The following is a 23,445-nucleotide window of genomic DNA, read 5'->3' on the forward strand; positions in this document are numbered from 1 at the left end:
TATCATTTACATTCTCTTTTTTAAGTTTTTTCTATTGATTTTCTATGCACGCATTTTTTTCCTTAAAAGTAGGTCGAAGCAAATGAGAATGAGATTTCTTAAAAAAAAATATACATAAAACATTGAGAATGAGAGAAAAAGTACGGAGGCTGATATGGCTGAAATGCATTTTTTTTATTATTATTTTTATTTTTTCACGCTTTAGCTCTCGCTCGAAGAAGAAGAAAATACATGGTTACAATTTGTGGTCGGTGACTAGGAGATATATTGGTGGGGTACTTCGATCGCAATTTTCGTGCTAATTTCACATGGTGTGGATTGATATATTAGAAAATTCAAACAATATAAATTGGTAATAAATAATGCACACAAATAAAAAAATAACAAGGAAATATAAATACAATGATTTTATTTTATTTTATTTATTTTGTTTCATAGTAACTTCAACTACGCTCATGTTTGAAAGTTTTTATGGTGTATTGAATTTGAAACACATGTTAAATTTATTTTATACATTGGTCCATACACTTGTTTTTATTAGGAGTTGCTATCACATAAATTTTGTTTGCTAAGCGAGAAAATTTGTATTTTGCAAGTAATATTAGTAGTTCATGCTTGCAAGTCAAAGTTTTGCTGAATAGATTGTCTTCTTGTGCCTCTACCACATATTTTAAATACCAGTCGAATCCGAGAATTCAATTTAGGGGAACTAACTATTGCTACAACTTTTAAGAAAGGTACCATTTAGTTTTAGTCCAATATTGTCTTTATACTATGTGTTTTAATCAAATCGATCATAATCACTTTGTCAATATATTATTTGACTATATGTTTTAATAATTCTTACATATTATCTTTTAATCAGTATTTCGACTGAGTTTTTTTTTATGTTAACTTATTGAAATTAGCATAATAAAAGTATATATTAAGTTATTCATCATTTTTGTACTGAATTTAACTACTTAACTTACCAAAATGACTATAATAAATATAGATGTTAGTATATTGATTTAGAAAATTCTTAATCAGCTTGGATCTCAATCTCTAATATACACTATTGACTATAGTACGAAAAAAAAAAAAAAAAAACTTTTACTATACTCATGGTGGTAAATTAACATGCAAATATTCCACTAAAATCTTTGTAGAGGTGAATTAAAATTCTTATTCCTCCTATAAATAAAGAGGAATTACCACATTTTACTACCATTGTCAGGACCTCTAATCCCGCAACACTACGAAAAAGATGAAATAATTTAATTATTTCATCTGGGGATATTATTTCATCTGGTTTATTGTCGTTTGTAGTTTACTGTCATTTCTAAAGAACTAAACTTGTCGTTTTTCTACTAGAGTCTTATTATCCTTCTTTCTTTTCTGTCTTTTTTTTTTAAAAAAATCTGCGTAGACAACGATTGAATACAGTTGCCTAGTAAATGTTAATCATGATTCTCTCCAAGAAAACAGAAAAACAGTATGTTTCATCGCAAACATGCAACAAATTATAAGTTGATCAAGCTTGGTCTACAATGATGTGAGGATGAACTTCTCATAAAAATTAAGATGAAATAATTAAAAGAAGATCATATAAAATCGTCAATTCGTGATCTATCGATGACAAACTATTAAATAAATGAATGAAAATGTTACGATCAACTTAGTAATTACCATTCACAAACAAATTTCATCACTAACTGATCACTTTTATGTCCACGGGATCTTAATTTAAAATTTCCAAAGAAAATCATTTGTACATGTCGTAATAACATTCCACATAGAACAAAATACACGAAGAAGTTCAAGTCTCTTTAGAACAAGTTGAACAACACACAAATCTCCCCACCACAAATTCCCTTTAATACAATCACAACACATTCCTTAATTAGCATTCTTTTTCTCCTAAACCTTGTTTCACTTGGGTGTGAAAGCCTGAAAAAAAAAATTCAAACAAAAAAAAAATTAATATCTTGAGTTAAAAAAGAAAATGTGACCTTAGGTCTAAAATATAAATTAAAAATAGTCCTTCAGGTATATAGCCATATTTACATATTCATATTGCTATATAGTTAACGTTTCGTAAATCTTAGATAAATATTCATGTCAATGTATTTACACGTATAAATTGACGTAAATACCCCGTCCGTTTATTTCACATAAATGTTACGCCATCTTTATAACTATTTACCTAAAATTTACGAAACGTTGGATATATAGCGATCCAAAAACATTTTAGTTAGCTAGTTACTTAATTTTTTTGGAAAAAAAAAATGTATTGACATTATTATAATAAAGCGTTACACTCACAGCGAAAACGGTGGCGTGTCCAGGATCGGCAAGGTGAGCGAAAAGGTTGTCAATCGGGCCGGTCCCGGTGTAGATGTGTTGGAACCAAGCGCCCATAACGGCCAACATAGCCAAACGCCCGTTCTTGATCTCCTTAGTCCTCAACTCCTTGAGCTTCTGGGGCGACCCGGATCCCCAACCCAACGGGTCGAACCACAACCCGCCCGGGTAGCCCACGTCCGTCCCGGTGAGCTTGTTGTTGGGGAATATCGGGTCAGTGTTAACTGAGCCGGGCTTGAGGATATCGGCCCAACGCCTTCCCTCGGCCCACCCGATGAAGAAAAGCTCGACCACGAATAGGGTCGTTGTGTCCGTGAAGTACTCTTGCTCTCCCGCAGTGTACCACGACGGAGTGTTGAGGATCCCGAGCTTCGTTAGGAGCTCCGGGATGAAGATCCCGGCTGCTCCCAGCATCGCCCATCTGCAGTGCACGAGCTCCGCCTGGACGTTCCATCTCAAGCTCTCTGGGTCAGACGCTGAAATAATAGTAATAATTTTTCGTTACCACGTTAATTTTATAATATCACGAATTTGCTCTTCTCATTTCTGATTGGTTTTTTAATTCGATGAATTCGGGACTCACATAGGCCGAGAGGATCGAAACCAAAATCTCCGGGAAGGCTACATTTGGAAAACAAAACTCAATTAGTTGAAATTTAAAATTTAAATTTAAATTTTAGAAAAATGTTACATATATAAATAATTTTGAGTATTTATTCGAAGAAAATTACCTTCCGTCGAGCCACTCGGGAGGGGTGCTTCCGGGGAACCACAAGGGTCGGTCGGGATCGGCGACAGTACAAACAGTCGGTGAAGACAAAGCTCTAACCGACGCGGATTGGTTCCTCACTCTCAATCTTTTGCCTCCGAGGAATGAACCCTTGACCGCTCCCAAACTCGCAACGCTCTTTTGCGAGCTGCGCTAAAACGACACGTCGTTTCATTAAAAAAATATTCTTCCTCTAGTATAGTTTCATTAAAAAAATATTCTTCCTCCTCTAGTATAGTCTATTACGATAAAAGTACTTAATGTTATCTCTCACTATCTAACTAGACCATCACATTCCTAAATGAGATTTAGTGTGTGTTTCCGTAACATTTACATGATCATAGTAAGCTAAGCCTAAGTATCTTTGGAGAATATTAGTAACATAATAACAAATTTTGTATTTAAATGACTTGCCTTGGAGATGATATGGCCGCAGAGGCAATGGCAGAAGAAGCACAAGCCGATGCCATTTTTTTTTTTTTTTTTTTTAGAAGTCACAAAAAAAAAAATTTATGTTCGTTAAATTATTTTTGTGTGTGTCTGTGTATGTCTTTGTGACATTCGATCGATAGAAACACATGTAGATCTCAGTTAATGTATGGGAAGGCTTATCCCAATGGATAGGAGTGTGGATGTTGGATTGGCTCGTGGCTCGCCACGTGGCACCCAGAATCCAGGAATACTTTGCTATTGCCACTAATAAATCAGGACCATGTGGTTCACATTCGAGGCCAGTGTATTGGTGGTGACTCGAAGATTTTTTTTCTTTCCATTTGAAGAATCCATTTTCCAATCAGATATGGACATGTCAGCAATTAGGCCCATAAGCTGTCTTTACGTGGTCCACTTTATCGGTTTATCTCTTTTTTCTTTTCTTCTTCTTATTCCCGTTGCTAACACACGGCTTTGGCTTAGCTCAGTATAGTAAATAAATAGCAGAATTGGGCTTTTTACTATGCTCTTGGTTTGGACCGTAATATAGGCCCAACCCAAAATGTTCTTTGTTTGGCCCAGAAATATCTGATCAAATGGGCGGAAAAGGGAATTTTTACATGATTATTACTTACATTTTTTTTCTTCCTTTTTTACAAAAATTGTTTTTATTTTCATATGTATTACCGAATATGTTTTTAACATATCGTAGAGTTGTCACAAAATTTTTTTTTAACGACAAACTTGTTACAAAATCCAACATTTTGTGACAAGTTTGGTAATAATTGTGTCAAAAAATAGATTATTTACTTTATTTTGGTGAAGAAATTTAAAATAGATATATTCGTTTGAAATTCAAAAAATTATGTTGCACACGATAATCTTGAACATTAATTCTATAAATAAAGAATGTGGCTTTCATATAATTCACTTACTATTTTACTCATACAATGAGCACGAGTTTTTTTCAATTAATCTAAACTCTCGTCGGATCTCATCTAACATTTTGTGATAAGTTTGTTAATAGTTAATAGTTGTGTAAAAAAATAAAAAAATTTCAAAAAGGATATATTTGTGTCCAATTCAAATAATTATGTTTATTTTCTTCTTCAGGAAATTCAACTAATTATGTTGCACACTAGAATCTTGAACATTAATTCTAGAAATAAAGAATGCGGCTTTCATATAATTTATTTAGCATTTCATCCATATTATTAGCACAAGTGTTTCTTCAATCTAAACTCTCATCAGAACTTCAATTTCAAGCTTCGTTAAGTATGTTCTTAAGAGTTGCCTATTGTTAAGCCATTATTTTCACATGGTGTAAATAACACCCCGAGAGCAAAAAAGAAGACCACCCGGTCATTTTTCACCCGGCCAAGACCACCCGGTCGGCCAAAAAAGAAGACCATCCGGCCATCTTCACCCGGTCAAGACCACCCGGTCATCTTCACCCGGCCAAGACCACCCGGTCATCTTCACTCGGCCAAAATCACCCGGTTGTCTTCACCCGGCCAAAATCACCCGGTTGTCTTCACCCGGCCAAGACCACCCGGTTGTCTTCACCCGGCCAAGACCACCCGACCATCTTCACTCGGCCAAAATCACCCGGTCATCTTCACCCGACCAAAATCACCCGGTTGTCTTCACCCGGTCAAGATCACCCGGTCATCTTCACTCGGCCAAGACCACCCGACCGTCTTCACTCGGCCAAAACCACCCGGCCATCTCCACCACCTAATCAAGTACTTTTCACCAAAATCCTTGGTCCCTATAAATACCTCATTCATTCACAACACAATGTAAGTTTTTCTCAACTTGCCAAAACTCTACAAAAATCACACCACCACTTTCTCTCTCTAGAAAACATAGAGACAAGTATAAATCGTTTACAAAAAACACAATACAACACGACTAATGTTGAGCGTCGGAGAACGCACCGAGGGAAAACCCTCCGCGTCCCTCTAGATTCACGTTTCATTTGTGGTTAGGTGAAGGTGCAAGGATACGAAGACCCGGCGAAGAACGCTTGAAGATCCGAAGACCCGGACACTCGAAGAACGTAGAAGATTCGAAGACCCGGAGACTTGAAGACCCGAAAACCCGGACACTCGAAGACCCGAAGGTCCGAATAACATGAATACGACAAGAAGATGAGAACTTCACCAAACCCAACCTACGTGCGGTCATAGGGTCCGGCCCTAGATCGAACCACGGACGGTTCTTAGTGTAAACCCAAAAACGCGGTTAACATTTTGGCGCTAGAAGGAGGGGTTCCCGAGAACAACCACGGGCTCTCCACCAGCAAATTCACTTCCTCCGCGGAAACCAAGAAATTCACTGACAACAAATGGCTAGCCACTTAGCCATCTCCGAGGGCGGTGCCCCTCCAATGGGAGGCGTTGCACTCAACACTCGGGCTCGAGCCCGCCAAGCTCAAGAGAACAACGCCAATCGAGACGAGGCTCACCCCGTGCCCGTTCGTGACGACCGAGACGCACGAATGGAGCGAATTGAGACAAGTCTCTTCCAACTTGCCGACATTGTTGGAAGGATTGGAGGCCGCGACACTGTCGTTGAAGACACCTTCAACGATCAAGACGAGCGAGATGCGCCGGAGTATATCCCATTGGGACCCGAGATGCAAGACTCGGACCAAGGTCCCAACAACGACCACAACCCTGAAGAAGAAGACCTCGAGCCCCGCCAAGAGGTTAGCGACGAAGCCCCTGACCCGAGTATTCGTGACATTAGGCGCATCGTCCTCACGGAGACGAGAGAGAATCGTGAACGTCACCAAAATCACGAGATGCATGAGGCTCGCCGAACGGCAGTTGATCCAAGGTCACGAAACCACCAAGCCACCTCGCGAAGCTTTCACTCCTTCTCCGGGTCAAGAACAAGACATTCGCGTCAATCCGCTTTCGATCGCATAAGCCACAGAGAAGACATGGCAGATAGCACCGACGCTCGGAGATTCACGCCACCAAGACGTGTCCACGACCCAAGGCCCGTGCCCTGCCATGACGAGGACCTAAGACAACGACTAAATGCTCGGTGGGAGATTCCACGAAATCTCCCCCCTCCCGAACCAACAAATCTTCGAGCGGGAACGACACCAATCCCGGCCAACCCGACTTCACTACACATTGCACATCTCGACCAAGCGTCAAATGAGAGAGGACGCACGACAAGAATTGACCCCACAACGACTCCCCTCGACAACACGGACATGATGACCCTCTTCCAAGAGTTGAGGGACGAAGTGCGAGTTCTACGAGCTGCTCAAACCTTGACACCCGACATCCGCGGAATGATGGAGGACGTCACCTCACCTTTCACCGCGGAAATCCTGGCAGAGGAATTTGCGCGTGACTTTCGCCTCCCGATCATGTCAACCTATGACGGGAAGACCGATCCTCTTCCTCATATCCAGCATTACCAGATGTGGATGAAAGTGGGGAGACACTCGTCGGCAATCATGTGTCAGGCATTCTGCCTCACCCTGAGTGGCCCCGCCTATCAATGGTTTCTCAAACTGAGGCCTGGGGCCATCCAATCTTTTGAAGAGCTACAAAAAAGCTTCCTTGCTCGTTTCAGCGGCTCTAGAGAACGAAAGCTTGGAAAGAACCATCTCCGCACCATCAAGCAGAGAAGGAATGAGCCTCTGCGCGAATACCTCTCGCGATTTACTGAGGAATCAAACAAGGTCGATAGGTTTGAAGACAACGACGCTATTTCGGCGATCGTAGATGGACTCCAACTTGGAGGCTTCCTCGACTCTATGATCAAGAAGGAGCCGAAAACAATGACTGAACTCACTGCCCGAGCCGGAAAGTACATTACTCTTGAGGAGTTCGTTCATGGCCGGAGAGTTAACGACCACGGAAGCCGTAGGAGGGAAGAAGATGAATCTGAGGACCAACGAAGGAAGAAGGCGAGAACTGATGCCAATGGTCGCCACCCGACTGACCCAAGGCGTGGCCTAGTACACAAATTCCAAGATCAGGCCAATTTCACTCCGCTAAACACGAGGCCTGAAAGAATCTTAGTACTAGCTCGTGAGAAATTCAGATCCCCCGAACCTTTGAGGATGGAGTCGAGTAAGAGAGACAGGTCAAAGTATTGCGAGTTCCACAAGGATCACGGACACTTAACCTCCGAGTGCTTCCATCTGAAGAGGCAAATTGAGGCCCTCATCCAGCAAGGAGAACTGAAAGAGTTCGTCCTTGACATGATCAACAACGCCAGAGCCTCTACAAGCCAACAAATTGCGACCACCAATGAAGAAACACATGGCCGTAACAACCGAGCGCCGACTCCTCTCAACATAGTCAACTGAAGAGCCGTCTATCAAATTAGAGATCCGTGCCATATATGGATCCCATGGCCTAGATCACCTATTTTGAAATTTGAATTCGCAACCCCCACTGGGAAATGTTTTTATTTTTCTTTATGTCTTTACTTTTGTAAACCCTTAAGAGGGCCCGACTTTTGTAATTCGCATCGCGAACGCCTCTTTTGCAATGGAATAATATTTTTCCCCTCACATTGTTGCATTTGAATAATTTTCAAAACTTACGCATTCAGAGAAATAAAAGAGTTAAGAAATAATCAGCCTTACGAGGTCGCGTCTTACGAGACACAGCCCCACGGGGTCATCCTTACGAGGTCACGTCCCACGGGACCCAATCCTACGGGATCAAGCCTTACGAGGCCACGTCCCACGGGACCCAATCCTACGGGATCAAGCCTTACGAGGCCACGTCCCACGGGACCCAATCCTACGGGATCAAGGCCTTACGAGGCCACGTCCCACGGGACCCAATCCTACGGGATCAAGGCCTTACGAGGCCACGTCCCACGGGACCCAATCCTACGGGATCAAGCCTTACGAGGCCACGTCCCACGGGACCCAATCCTACGAGATCAAGCCTTACGAGGCCACGTCCCACGAGACCCAATCCTACGGGATCAAGCCTTACGAGGCCACGTCCCACGGGACCCAATCCTACGGGATCAAGGCCTTACGAGGCCACGTCCCACGGGACCCAATCCTACGGGATCAAGCCTTACGAGGCCACGTCCCACGGGACCCAATCCTACGGGATCAAGCCTTACGAGGCCACGTCCCACGGGACTCAATCCTACGGGATCAAGCCTTACGAGGCCACGTCCCACGAGACTCAATCCTACGGGATCAAGCCTTACGAGGCCACGTCCCACGAGACCCAATCCCATGAGATTAGCCTTAGAGGCCACGTCCCACGAGACTTAATCCTACGGATCAATCCCACGGGGTTAGCCTTATGAGTCCACGTCCCACGAGACTCAATCCTACGGGATCAAGCCTTACGAGGCCACGTCCCACGAGACCCAATCCCATGGGATTAGCCTTAGAGGCCACGTCCCACGAGACTTAATCCTACGAGATCAATCCCACGGGGTTAGCCTTATGAGTCCACGTCCCACGAGACTCAATCCTACAGGATTAGTCTTATCGTCCATGTCTCACGGGACTTAAATTTTGCAAAGTCACGTCCCATGAGACGTACCGCTACAAGATACGTATCTAATTCATAAGACCAAACAGTCCAAAAATATCAACGACGAAGCTCTTGGGGAATTCAAATTAAATTTCTCGCACGACAAGTCGCTCAAGAAACTGGGGGGTTAATGTTAAGCCATTATTTTCACATGGTGTAAATAACACCCCGAGAGCAAAAAAGAAGACCACCCGGTCATTTTTCACCCGGCCAAGACCACCCGGTCGGCCAAAAAAGAAGACCATCCGGCCATCTTCACCCGGTCAAGACCACCCGGTCATCTTCACCCGGCCAAGACCACCCGGTCATCTTCACTCGGCCAAAATCACCCGGTTGTCTTCACCCGGCCAAAATCACCCGGTTGTCTTCACCCGGCCAAGACCACCCGGTTGTCTTCACCCGGCCAAGACCACCCGACCATCTTCACTCGGCCAAAATCACCCGGTCATCTTCACCCGACCAAAATCACCCGGTTGTCTTCACCCGGTCAAGATCACCCGGTCATCTTCACTCGGCCAAGACCACCCGACCGTCTTCACTCGGCCAAAACCACCCGGCCATCTCCACCACCTAATCAAGTACTTTTCACCAAAATCCTTGGTCCCTATAAATACCTCATTCATTCACAACACAATGTAAGTTTTTCTCAACTTGCCAAAACTCTACAAAAATCACACCACCACTTTCTCTCTCTAGAAAACATAGAGACAAGTATAAATCGTTTACAAAAAACACAATACAACACGACTAATGTTGAGCGTCGGAGAACGCACCGAGGGAAAACCCTCCGCGTCCCTCTAGATTCACGTTTCATTTGTGGTTAGGTGAAGGTGCAAGGATACGAAGACCCGGCGAAGAACGCTTGAAGATCCGAAGACCCGGACACTCGAAGAACGTAGAAGATTCGAAGACCCGGAGACTTGAAGACCCGAAAACCCGGACACTCGAAGACCCGAAGGTCCGAATAACATGAATACGACAAGAAGATGAGAACTTCACCAAACCCAACCTACGTGCGGTCATAGGGTCCGGCCCTAGATCGAACCACGGACGGTTCTTAGTGTAAACCCAAAAACGCGGTTAACACCTATGATGAAATAGTTGCTCCAAAGCTCGATCACTTGCGTCAAATAGTTTCTAAGTTGGAAAACTATTAAATGCGAATTTTTTTGAATATTTTAGTCTGTATTTTTAGAATTTCAAGAGTCATCCAATATACTTAGGATTCCTATCTATAAAAAAGAAATTCCCGTCATTTTCAAATTATTCTTCTACATATTTTGCTGCTGAAGCATATCACATAAATGAAAGAAAGAAAAAAAAAGGAAGTCAAAATGCTGATAAAATCAAAATCATGTTTTCTTCAAATATGTGCTCCTCAAAAAAGCTAGCCATTATCTATAGAATCATGGATTCAAAGGGGGTACCTGAAAAGTAAAAATTAAACAAATCATAATAATAAAATAGTTGTTAATGATCAATTGACCAAAAACGTACACATGAAGGGAAATAAGAAACCCCATTTGTATAGAAAGTAGAAACCCCACAAAAGAGATGGTTGTGTTTTTTTTTTTTTTTTTTTTTTTTTTTTTTAAATTTTTGTTTATAAAGGATTTAAATGAGATCAATATATGACTTAATTGGCATGCCATACCACATATACACAACTTCATTCTTATCTTCTCACCAATTTCCCACTTGACAAGGACAAAATCATGGCTCTTATGTTACTTCAAACAAATTTGTTACTCTTTATACCAATCCAAGTCCCACAAAAACCTTATTATATTTCAACCCCACAAAAACTAATGTTTTGACTACAAATATAATATTATACCAATCTGTGTCATTTTTCTCAATTTCCATATTTCACCAAAACCATTTTACTATACTTAATTGGGAAGTTAAAAAAAAAAAACAAAAACAAAAAAACAAAAACAAAAACAAAAAACAAAAAACAAAAACAAAAACGAAAAAAACACACCAAAACAAAAACAAGCAACGCACAACGCACATTGTATATATGCTTGCGTACAACTATTGTATCATTGTATTTTAAGAAATCAGAAAGTAGAACATAACCTTCATATATATGTATATATGATCCAACTTGTGACTTACTGGCTGACCACTTTTAATTCACACTTATGAGCTATTTATTTAGTTAATGTGGGATATGGTGAGTTCAATACTTGTAGTTAATGGACATGGCATAATAATGTGCCACCAATTTATGGGGTCCAAGATTGCTACAATTTTCATGGACATGAATTGAGGCTATATATGATATCATTAACAAGCATATGATTTTTCTGTATGTCTAATAAAAAAAACTTCACTTAATTATATTGGTATGGTAAAAGGTAACACACCAACCAAGACATCTTAATTAGATTGGATAAAATAGGGGTTTAAGGAATCAAATAAGTAGGGCTTAAGATATATGGATGTGTCTAAGTATATGTAATCATATATTCATAAGCCATGTTGTTTGAGGTCTACCAACAATATCACACCTTGTTTGTTAGGAATTACCATATATATACACATACATATATATATATATATATATATATATATATATATATATATATATATCCCTTAATGCGAAACAGATTAAGATGATTCGTGTTTTACATAATTGCGTTTCACTTTAAATTATTTTTGCTTTGGATTCCTTATTATATGGGTTTTCTTCATGCAAGCATGTGATAGCTATTAGGATCGCAATTATGTAAGAAAAAAAAATTATTACAGCCTCTGTGACCAAACAGATCGCTTAATTATACATGTCTCATCATAATAATTAACAGTGGGGTCAATATAGATTACCTTAAATGAACTTAATTGCTCTTTTTACTAATTATTACTATTTTACACATATACTCCTAAGTTGCGGAGTCAATAAGCTAAGACGCAGACATGAAAATTTAATGATTGACCTTGAGAAATTGAAAAAAAAAATAGATTTTTTAGTTCCCTTTTAATAATGAATCTGAGCTATTAGAGCTCGAGTTCTGAAAGTACTAAATTTTTAGGCTGCATTTGGATTATATAATAAATAAATAAATACAAATTCGAAAGGAAAAAAAAAAAAGGATTATTGTGTCGGATTTACCATCAGGTAATTTGGGCCTACAAAAGGGTCATCATTTTGTTTTCTCAGTTTGTGTTCACACCTTCCATGATGAACCTCACATGCCTGTAGGGTTTAATTTCTTTTTTTTCACAACAATAATTTTGGTCGTAAAATTAAGCTTCAAAGTGTGGTTTGTTTGTTGGGGCAAAAATAACTCCCATAATGTCTGTGTTTTTCTTCTCCCTTAGTGAGTGCATTACAAGACATTCCTTACTTAAGACTCACTGAAATAATGGCGATTTATGTAAACGTCTAAAAATTAATATATATATATATATATATATATATATATATATATATATATATATATCTCCCAACAGAGCATTGATATACAAACATGAAAAATAAATTGCGACAACAATTACCTCCCTTTTTTTTTATCAAACTTAATTCTCCAATTACCTAATTAACTATTTTTATTTCTTTACCTATCTATTTTACGGTATTTTCATTGTTAACAATTTCGTTTAACTTCTTTTTTTTCCTACTATTTAAATTTTCATTTATAATGAGGTTAAAATTGTCTAAAAATGAAATATTTAGGCATTTGTAGAAGGTGTGATAAAAAAAAAGAGCCTTGCTATTCATGACGACTTTTTAAGTGTGTGAAAAACTGACGATTCATTCATCAATTGACATTTGGATATAAAACAAAACAATAAATTATTAAATAATGTACCATTGGAGTCGTTAAAAGTCGTGAGTCTGGACAAAAAACATTTCTGTAAAAAAAAAAGAGGAAGTTAGACGGATAACAAATTCAAACTCTCTACATTAAAATTATAGCTAAATTATTTAAAAAATTAAAAAAAAAAAGTAACTAAAATGAAAACAAATACATGACGCATGCATCATATAATTAAAACATAGACGTACGTTTTTTAATTATTTAAATAATTTTAATGAAGGGTAACTATTTGTCTAGTTGATATAATTTCTTGAAGAAAAAAAAATAGTCTTTGAATTACTATCTTCAAGTGAAATATTTGTGTAAATCTCCTAAAAATTATTCGAATGTTTTAATATAATTGAATATGTCAAACCGAATGTTTAGATACGAGTGTATTAAATTTCATCCTATTTTTTTTTTCATTTTGTCTTGTCCAAACTTTTAGACAATCGGTTAGATAAACAGAAATCATTATATAGAGAATCACAGATTTTCATACTATAAGGATATGTCTGAAACATATATACATACATATATATATATATATATATATATATATATATATATATATATATATAATATGCTTAATTAACAGGCTACATTCATGCATGCTTTGAGAAACAATAATATTTGCTTGGTTCGGAAAATGTCAATGAAAAGTGTTCTTTATAATCCGTGCAAGACTGTTAATAATGTTTTTATATAGAATACTAGTTCGTAGTCACTCACGGCTTTATAGATACTAATAAATCCAATATTTTAACTATTTGGATATTTATCATGCCTAGTTTTCAAATATATATATATATATATATATATATATATATATATATATATATTCTCTACATGTATATTGTATATATATATGTATGATCATGCCGGTCACACATTTGATCAATACAACATGATTGCTTATCTGACAATGAATTATGTTAGAATCATGCAACTAAAAAACAACTTGATTCAAGCCCCACATATATAAAAAGGAAGGAAAAAAAAGAAAGAAAGAGGGTTTCCTTATAAAGATTTAAAATGTTTTCCTTATATCATGGAAATACAATACATGTTCATCAAGTTTTAAGATTCCTCGCATTCATATTAGTTCCGGTGTAGTTACCACAATTTAATATTTTGGTCATGAATAATATACTTTTCAAACGTTGCTCTAATATATATATGAAATTTTATTGTGAAAGGCAAATCTGTCTGTCTCAAACAACGGGAATCTCGTCGACTAATTAGCAGTTTATGGATGGAATGAGCTTTCATTTTTTTCTTATGTCCCACGTCAAGTTTTCCATAATTTGTTTTCTTTTTCTTGGCATATAAAAAAGGTCAATTTTTGTTCTTTTGTACTACACACGTACTCGTTTGAAAAATACTTTATTTTTTTAATTTTCAATTTTATCATAAAATCCTAATTTATTTTTTCCCTACCAAGTGGTTTAATTATTAAACCAACCAATCCATTGCATCCCAAGATTCTCAAGTGTGACGACTCAGAAAACACCAACGAAATAGATAAAACTTCATATGGTTATTATGATCACAAATTACAGTTAGGAATAACAAAATTACAAACCCTTAATTTTTCCATCTTTAATAAAAATTAGATGCCGACCTAGCATCATGATTTTGTACGTATTATGATGTGAAATAATTTGATAGAACCTTATTGATAGTAATCTCATACCACTTAAACCTAATCTTCCTCTACAAATTAATCAACCTCTACACAAAAAATATATATATAATTACGTAGTTGTCGGTCTTTTGGACGGCCAAATATACAATGATCAGGTTGTGTATGTGATTTCATTTTAGTCAACCTTATATGATTATATCTAAAAATTTCGTTATTATTATAATTGTTCTGATAAATGAAGGGCCTTATTTTAAGGCTTCTATATGCCAATCCATATAACAACATTAATGGCAATAAACTTTAATTTGCGAATAAGTCAAAATGAGAGCTAAAGTTAGATAAAATATAGCTCTCAATCATGACGCCCAGCTCGTTAATCGTAACATTTATTCAAACAAACAAACTAATATTGATACGGGGAAAAAAAAACCCCTAGTAAAATGGATGAGTATAAACAAGCCCTTGTATTTCCGAAGGGTTGCTATTATAATTTACACATCACGACAATAGCTAGATATACAAATTTTCCAAGTGATAGTCAATATAACATAATATCTAATCTCATACGTAATTTGTAAATATTTTTAAAATGTTACTTTGAGTTAGGGTGGAAAAGTGCATTTCTTTTAACGTGAAAAGGACGAAGAGTTTGTACTTTGTACATATGCTCTATATATTCAAAATTAATTACAATATCTCTTAACCTACTTGCGTTAATATGTTATTGTAAGAGTATATACTAGTTGACTGTTGGTAAGAAATAACGCATTCATTTCTAGAAGCCGTATAGCAATATGAAATTTAAAATTCCGACTACATTACAAAAGTAATACATATTAAAAAAAACAATGTTTTCGTGATTAGTACATATACATGCATGTATTACGTCCTAGCCATATTCATAATTATCTCTAGCTATCTACCGTGCCGTAGATTTTGTTTTATTTATTTTTAAATTATGCAAGGAGCCAAATATAAATAGATGTATGTATAAAATATATTTTGGTCTTACTTATCTCATGCTGTTTATCTCTTTGTCTAATATTGAAGAGATTACATTGCAAACTCTCTTTGAAGTGTACTCAAATGACACAACTCCAACTTTTACAAATGGGACAAATAAAGAGCGGTGTAAATAATCTGTTCTGCTTCCTGAATAAGCCGACAAGTAATTTTCAGACTATCATATTTAGATACTTTATATATATATATATATATATATATATATAAGATCTTAGAATTTAAAGTGCTATATATAATAATTTATAACGTGTTGTTTTAATAAGTTCCAAACAGAGAAGTTTTGCTGAACTCAGCCAAGTTTAAAGAAGTACGAAAAGATATTAACATGTATACGTACATGTTCTAGAAAAGAGCAAAGAACCATATGTATAGTAACTATGTAGTTGGTTGAAATCTAAAGAAAAAAAAAGGCACTAAATCAAGGAATAACTAAAAGATAAAGTGGAAAGTAAAATAATTAGATTTGTAAATCACTAATTAAGTAGGACCCCACCACGACCATCCAAAGAATTTATGATTTTCAATATCCTAAGATAAATATGCCATTTTGATTTAGGTTAACGTTCATTTTTCTGTATGATTAACAAACTTACGCTTATGGTCATAGAATGTTTTAGTATGTCAGATTAGTCCTTTTTGTGTTTTTCAGCGACTCCCAGAACTTTGAAATTTTGACACCAATGACCCTTTGGTCTAGATAGCTTCTAACAATAGTTAGACCAAATCTCAAGTGTGCATGCAAGGTTATTTTTAGGGTAATATAATATATTTATGTAATTTTATATATAATTTATTAGGGTATGTAATTTTTTTGGGACGAATCTCTCAATAGATCATGGCAGCAAGGCCACTCCACTTACATTATCCCGTCGCATATTTAAGTCGTCTGCAAAGGATTTTACCTGCCGCCCGATAAGAATTGTACTTCAACTATACATAAGTCAATGGGTTGTGGATGGTAAAAAATGATATATTCTACCATTAAAGATGTCAAAAGGTTCGATCAAGTTGTGGGATGCCAAACATTTAAAATTCATTAAATTTTTTTGACCACCATGCAAATAAGTGAAGGTATATACGTATAGAGCCAAAGTTTTTATTTCGGAAATGCGCTCATAAGTTTAGTAAGCAAGCTAATTTCCATGCATTCGATGTGTCGCTTGTGCTAGGTACAAATCGAGTCGAGTGCCTATCTATTTTTTCAGTTCGATTTGGCTAGGCGGCTTTGGCTTATCGAGGGGCTGGGTCGCACATGGGATTGGGCTGCCAAGTCTTTCATGGACATCAACGAAGAGTAGGAGGTTCAATTAGGAAAAAATGTTTTCTTGATTAGGACTTGACATGTTATTTAGTCAATTTGGAAGACCCGTACAACGTTGCTTCGAGGGAAAAATACATATATTTTTTCGCTCTTGATGAGCATGCAAAAAAGGATCGCTGAGCATATCCTCGCGCTCAACCTTCAATCGGGATCGATGCCTTCAAATAGGATATATTATAAGAAAAATTAAGTTGCGCATGCGATGTGTATAATAGCAAGAAATAGGGAGGGTAAACCGGTTTGGCTCTGGAGAAGGCGAGTCTATGCTTGTTCGGCCATTGAAGCCAAGTTCCAAGATGTTTGTGTTGCGGCCTTAGTTGCAAAATTCAATAATGCTCATAAGGTGTTATTCGAAGGGGACAATAAGAGCATAATGAACAATAGAATAAGCTTCTTATTGTCCGTTTTTGCATCTATTATCCCTTTCTGAATCTATTCTTGAGGTAAGTCAAGGTTTTTTTTAGTGTGTCGTTTTATTGGATTCCAAAATAGTTGAATTGTGTTGCTCATGATTTATGTAAACGAGCAATTCATGATTCTAATTGTGTTTTTGTAGTGAAAGGAATGTTACACCCTTTGTAACCTTATTGTGGCAGATGCCGATTAATACAATGTTTGAGCACTCTTTCCTCTACTGAACTTCCCAGAAAAAGAACGATTCAGAGAGGCTTTAACGAGACCAGCTTTACCCTTAAAAAAAGGGTTATATAGCTAAATGGCCTCTCAATTTTGACCGATTTGGATTTGGCCACCTTTTAGTTAATTTCGTGTTAATAGTAAGCCTCATTTATTTACACACTGTCAAAATACCAAAAAGACCTTACCTGTTCCCGCCCACTATAATACTGAAAATAAAATGCATTTAAAACACAATATTAGATAATAACTGTCGCGTTAATCAAGGAGCATCATTAAGCTTGGTAATTAATACCACCGATACACACAATCTTTCTCTCAGAATAAGAAAATGGAGAACACGTAACCCAAATTTGAAAACCCAGAAATCTGTAACGAGAAGCTGAGACCGAGCGCCGGCGTCTTCTTCTCCTTCTTCTATTCTGCACGAGGCCACCAGCACCAGCCCGAGCCCGAGCTTCTCTTCCTCGCGCGCGCCATCCCGCTGAGACCGAGCGCCGCCGTCTTCTTCTCCTTCTTCTCTTCTGCGCGCGGCCACCAGCACCAGCCCGAGCCCAAGCTTCTCTTCCACGCGCGCGCCATCCCGCTGAGACCGAGCGCCGCCGCGCGCGACCGCCGCGAGCCGCCGAGCGCGCCGCCGACGAAGAGACACCGGAGAATTTCAGGAATTTCAGCGTTTTTTTATGTTTTTTAATTTTTATTTATTATGTCGTGGTTTGTTTATGGTTTCTTGCTGAGAGAAGCTTAGGGTTTTTTTTTAATACAGTATGTTCGTGTAAATAGATATCATATTTACAGTATGTTCGTGTAAATAGAAATCATATTTACAGTATATTCGTGTAAATACAAAGCTTATATACAGTATATTCACTGTAAATACAAAGCCTATTTCAGTATACTCGTGTAAATAAACTGAAAAAATTCTGGAAATATTTTGAGCACGAAAATTCTAGAAATTATGAATATATGGAAGACAAAATAATATCAATGAATGAAGAATTAATTCGAAATTAATTACCTAATGAATTGCAACGAAAATAGAAACTAATTACCTAAAGTCAACGCTGAAAATTTCCAAATACATAACAGTTAATGGCTGAGAACTTTCAAAATCTGCTCAAAATTCAAATTTCAAATTTGAAAACTTCCCTATTCGGTTTCAATATTTAATTCGAAATTTTTTAAAAAAAATGCCTAATTAAAATAGCGTAAGGATAAAAAGGTAAAACTAATTCAATTAATAAGTTGTCACGTAAGCAAGATGACTATTTACGGAAAATTAACGAAAGGTTGGCTAAAACCAAATTGCTAGTATTTTAGATGGCTAAACCGCTAATTATTTGTTAAAAAAATAAAGAATGTGAAAATGGAAACAAATTTACAAAAGAAGTAATAAATATTTACTATACACACACAAATATATATATATATACACACAACAAGTATTCATGTGGATTCTAACCTAAAAGGTGTAGAATGATTAAATGTCAATCTATAGGCATAGATGACTTTAAATGTCAATATATAGGTAGATTACACACAAATTAGTTATAGTTTAGAGAAGTCAATGTCACTAACATACATACTTACCATGTAAGTAAAGGGTGTCTCTGGACTGGCTAGCAATAAGCAATCTCAGTGCCGAACTTTTGTTTTCTAAATTTTTTTGAATTGTACTCATAATTTCAAACTTTGGACATAAATTATAAAGCTAGAAAGATTGGTTTGGTTGACATTAAACCCTCAAATTTAGCTCCAATAAAAAAATATATATATATAAATAAATAAACCTCAGGTCACGCCGCATACACATAATATGATCAAATTATTCTTATATACGCTAAAACAGATTCCTTGCACCTATTATACTCACACCCACACGTTTTAGTAGTTTTTCTAAATTGAATTCGGAAATTAAATATATGTAGTTATAAAAAGTTACTACTCTTAATTACAGTTATAACTTAATTATTTAAATATTTAGAATATATTTCTTGTAAGAGTCGATGTTGCGCCTTTAAATTATATTTTAAAAAGTTTGGATCCGATAAGTTAAGATGGATTTTGAGGATTTTCGATAAAATTAAAAAAAAAAATCATATCTTTCAATATAAATATTAGAGTGTTGTCGTCCAAAAACGTGTCAAAAATCCAATTTTATAATTTTACGATTACTAAATCCAACAAAGTATTAGTAAGGTCTAAACAATTAAATATGAGATTATTCATAAACTATGACCTCCACACTAGTTTAGCACCAAAATTCAATAAGTCTAATTTAATCCAAATCTATGACTACTTTGTATTATTCATATTATTTGCTTAAGCCTAATTTTCCTCTCTCTCTCTCTCGCGCGCTTAACTAAGAAGGATTTTACGTTTTTCAGTAGCTTCATGCTCAAGAACGATTCGTAATTTTATTTTGAAAAATCTGAAAAATAGTTGAAGATTTATTGACATCATTATCTTTTTATTGACATAGATGTCAATAATCTTCAAACGATTCTGGAAAAATATTTTGAAGATATATTGACATCAATGTCAACAAAAGGCAAAGATGTCAATAATTCTTCAATCGAATTCCTAGATTTTTTTATTTTTCTTTTCAAATTTCTAAAAAAATCGTAATACCGGCAATGTCAAAAGATCATATAGATTATTGACGACCATATAAATAAACTAAACAGTTTATTGAAAACAATATCAATAAATTAGACAAATTATTTAAGATAATATCAATAAACAAGACAGATTAATGCCCAAAAATTGAAAGAAAAAAATATCAATTTAATTAATCAAATGATTTTATGTCTCTCAAATACCGCCGTAACTTCACACAATTCTCTCTATCAAGTAACGATCAGACTTTTTCCACTACTTATACGAATTCTTTTGCAAAGATTATAACACAATCAAGTTTCCAGAATTTTAATAAAAAAAAAAAAAAAAAAAAAAAACAATAAAAAAAATGGTTGTCTTGAAAGCAGGCTTTTTTTTGCTTCTTTGTCGTGAATAGTGACGGTCTTCTTGTTTTCCAAACATAAATCACAACCATTAAACACTCCAATAAAATCAGAATACATAAATGATTCATAAATCGATGAACCCACAAATACGTAAACAAATGATGTCATCTCCTCTCGTCTTGTGCGTCTTCGGAGACGGGCGGCCTCTTCGCAGCGACACCGATCTTTTCGACCGCCGAAGACAACAGAGTCACGACACTCTCCATCTTCAATCCGACGATCGGAGAATCTTTCCAAACCGGTTTTGTTGTTTTGGCTCTATTGTTGTTTCCCTTATTCCTCGCGGTTGTCCTCGAGTTCGACAATCCCTTTTCAAAATTTGATGTTGGAATGTTGTTGGGGCCATTGAAGAATCCTTAATCTGAGATCTGGTGACTCCTCTTGTGGACGAATAGTGATGAAATATTAAAGAACGAGAAAAGCTAAACAAAAAAGGTGATTTAAGGGAACAATATAATAAAATGATAAAAACGTAATTGTAAAATATGACAAGTCATATTTTTGGATTAATTTAAACCTATTGAATTTTGGTCTAAACTAGTGCGGAGGTCATAATTTAAGAATAATCCCATTAATTATCCCTTGAAATATGTCCCACTGTTTTGTTGAAAATTTATTACAGGTGTGTAGCTAATTATTTGAAATATATAAGTCTATATATTGTAATGTAATCAAATATGAATTTATTAAATATATTATAAAATTAGTGGGAAAAAATGTCATTTATACGTTCGAAACTAGACTAGTTTAAGAATCCTAATGTTGATCACGAGGTAGACAAATAAAAGATTTTCAAGTTGAACCATTTTATTTTAAAAGATAGCAAGGGATTTAGATATTATAAAGTTTTTTTTTTGTGTAATCTAAACCTCATGCTATTTTTGTTTGCTATTTATTTTTAATAAAGATGTGACCACGATTATATTCCGTCATACGTGAGAGCACTTAATTAAAATTCATGTGGTCTTGTCCACGCTTAAAACAATATGTTGATAATGAGTTATTTTTGCATCATATATCACATAAAAATTTAAAAATAAAGCATAAAAATAGAATACAACTATATATTAAGTAAAAAAAAAAAAAAAAAAAAAAAACAGCCCATACTATGAAAAATTTCAGATTCTAAATTTAACTATAAAGAGGATAAATTACACTCCTAACTTGTAATATTTATCTTATAGTTACTTGCTTTTATGAGTTGTTGTCGTACTTTATAAATCTAAACTAGGGGGCTTAAATGCAAAAAAAAAGTTCAACGAGTGCTGATTTATGAATTTTTTGGGTAAAAAATTTAACAAAAAATGAAAATTGATAAAAAAAAATGCAAATAATTTTTTTAAGGGAAATTATAGCTCACTTTGGACACCTACCGGCTTCGTGCGAATACAAATATACAACTTACTATACGAAAAGAAAATTAAAATAGGGAGCCCGAGCTAAATAACAAAGTCAAACGTTGTAATTGTCAAAATAGCCAAGTTTTGATTTATTTTTAATGTGTAGCCAATATACCACATGAACAGTTAAAAAATACAAATTTGCCCTTCATTTAAGTAATATCAAATCAAATTCCCGCGTCCAAAAAAAGAAACAAATAAAATTGGAAGCAATGAATGTCAACTAAAAAAATTCGCCGTGATAAATGCTGCGTATCTAAGAAATCTACCGCGAAAAATGCCAACCAACACGCAACCACACCTAGAACGCACGAGAAAAAATTCAAAAACAAAGTCAAACAAAAAAATTTGAAGCGAGACCGGCGATTGAAATTAACAGAAATTAACATGATTGAAATCGTTCCATACATGAATCAATGAGTGAAAAATCTTCAATCAAAACTCTAAATAACATCAATTAACAGGATTGAAATCGTTAACACCAGATTGTCAACAACAATTAACAAGAATTAACAGAAATTAACATGATTGAAAACAAGATCTTTAATTCCTGTACAAATATCAAACATAAAAACAGATAACAAAAACCTATAAATCGTTCAATACCTGATTCAAACACATGGGTGGACGACGGCGTGGCACCGGTGGCGCCGACGGCCACGGCGGGGGCAGGGGGAATGCGATCTCCGGAGATCAAGATAAGTCTTCCCTTCTCATCGAGGTGGTGGGCTCGGGCGATGCTCCTCCGGGCGACTGGGCCTCACCCGGCGTGGCCGGCGGCGCGGCCGACCAGGCTCTGCAGGCAACCGAGCCTGCCCAGGGCGTTGGCGAGCGAGGCCGGTGATGCGCACGAGACGGGGCGCGCGAGACCGAGCGTTTGGCTGGGCGTGAGGGAAAAGTCTCTTCAAATCTGAACGTGTATATTTAAACGTGGAAATTCTGTTAAACAAGCATTTAAAGTGGATCATTGGTTGACTTTTTCATTTTGATTCTTTACGTTTATATAAAACCAACGTTAAAAAAAAATAAGGGCATTTTTTGTAGAAAAAACACGTCTGATTTGCCAGCTCACCCATATTGGCTATTCTACAAAAGTTTCTCAAAGGTTGGCTATTTTGCAATCTAAACATTTGGACATGGATAATTGGTCTAATTTTTCATTAAAATATAGAAGCGAGAGTGAGAGAGTCCAAATTCAAATAAGCATTTTACTTTGTCTTTTCCCAAATTCTAAATGTCTCATCAATTCTAGGAAGTTAGGGACTCGTAGTCAATAAAAATTAAAGGCCTCGAAGTATAACGACCATTTTGATATATATATATATATATATATATATATATATATATATATATATATATATATATATATATACGAGGTATTAAACGTGCAATAAAATTAAAGGAAAAAAGGGGTTATAAAAGGATAAGCATTATTGATTTTTTTTTTTTTTGCTAGTGCCAAAAAGACCCCACAAAATAGCTTTGTCTGCTTGAC

The 23,445-nt window shown here is 36.1% G+C and overlaps 1 protein-coding gene across 1 annotated transcript; it reads right to left on the reverse strand.

Moving 5' to 3' along the window:
* Window positions 1–1,644: 1,644 nt before the first annotated feature.
* On the reverse strand, window positions 1,645–3,688 carry LHCA2 (photosystem I light harvesting complex protein). The gene is made up of 5 exons (XM_089609058.1): window positions 3,527–3,688; window positions 3,075–3,260; window positions 2,927–2,964; window positions 2,305–2,819; window positions 1,645–1,929 (listed from the first exon to the last, which is right to left on the reverse strand). Exons 1-5 carry the CDS (start codon window positions 3,580–3,582, stop codon window positions 1,912–1,914), a joined length of 813 nt encoding a protein of 270 aa, XP_089465184.1. The 5' UTR covers window positions 3,583–3,688; the 3' UTR covers window positions 1,645–1,911.
* Between the last annotated feature and the right edge of the window lie 19,757 nt (window positions 3,689–23,445).

The sequence above is a fragment of the Urtica dioica genome, chromosome 3 (genome assembly GCF_054948205.1).
Source record: "Urtica dioica subsp. dioica isolate 48M chromosome 3, U.dioica_male_clone48M_v1_H2, whole genome shotgun sequence".
NCBI classification, from domain to species: domain Eukaryota; kingdom Viridiplantae; phylum Streptophyta; class Magnoliopsida; order Rosales; family Urticaceae; genus Urtica; species Urtica dioica.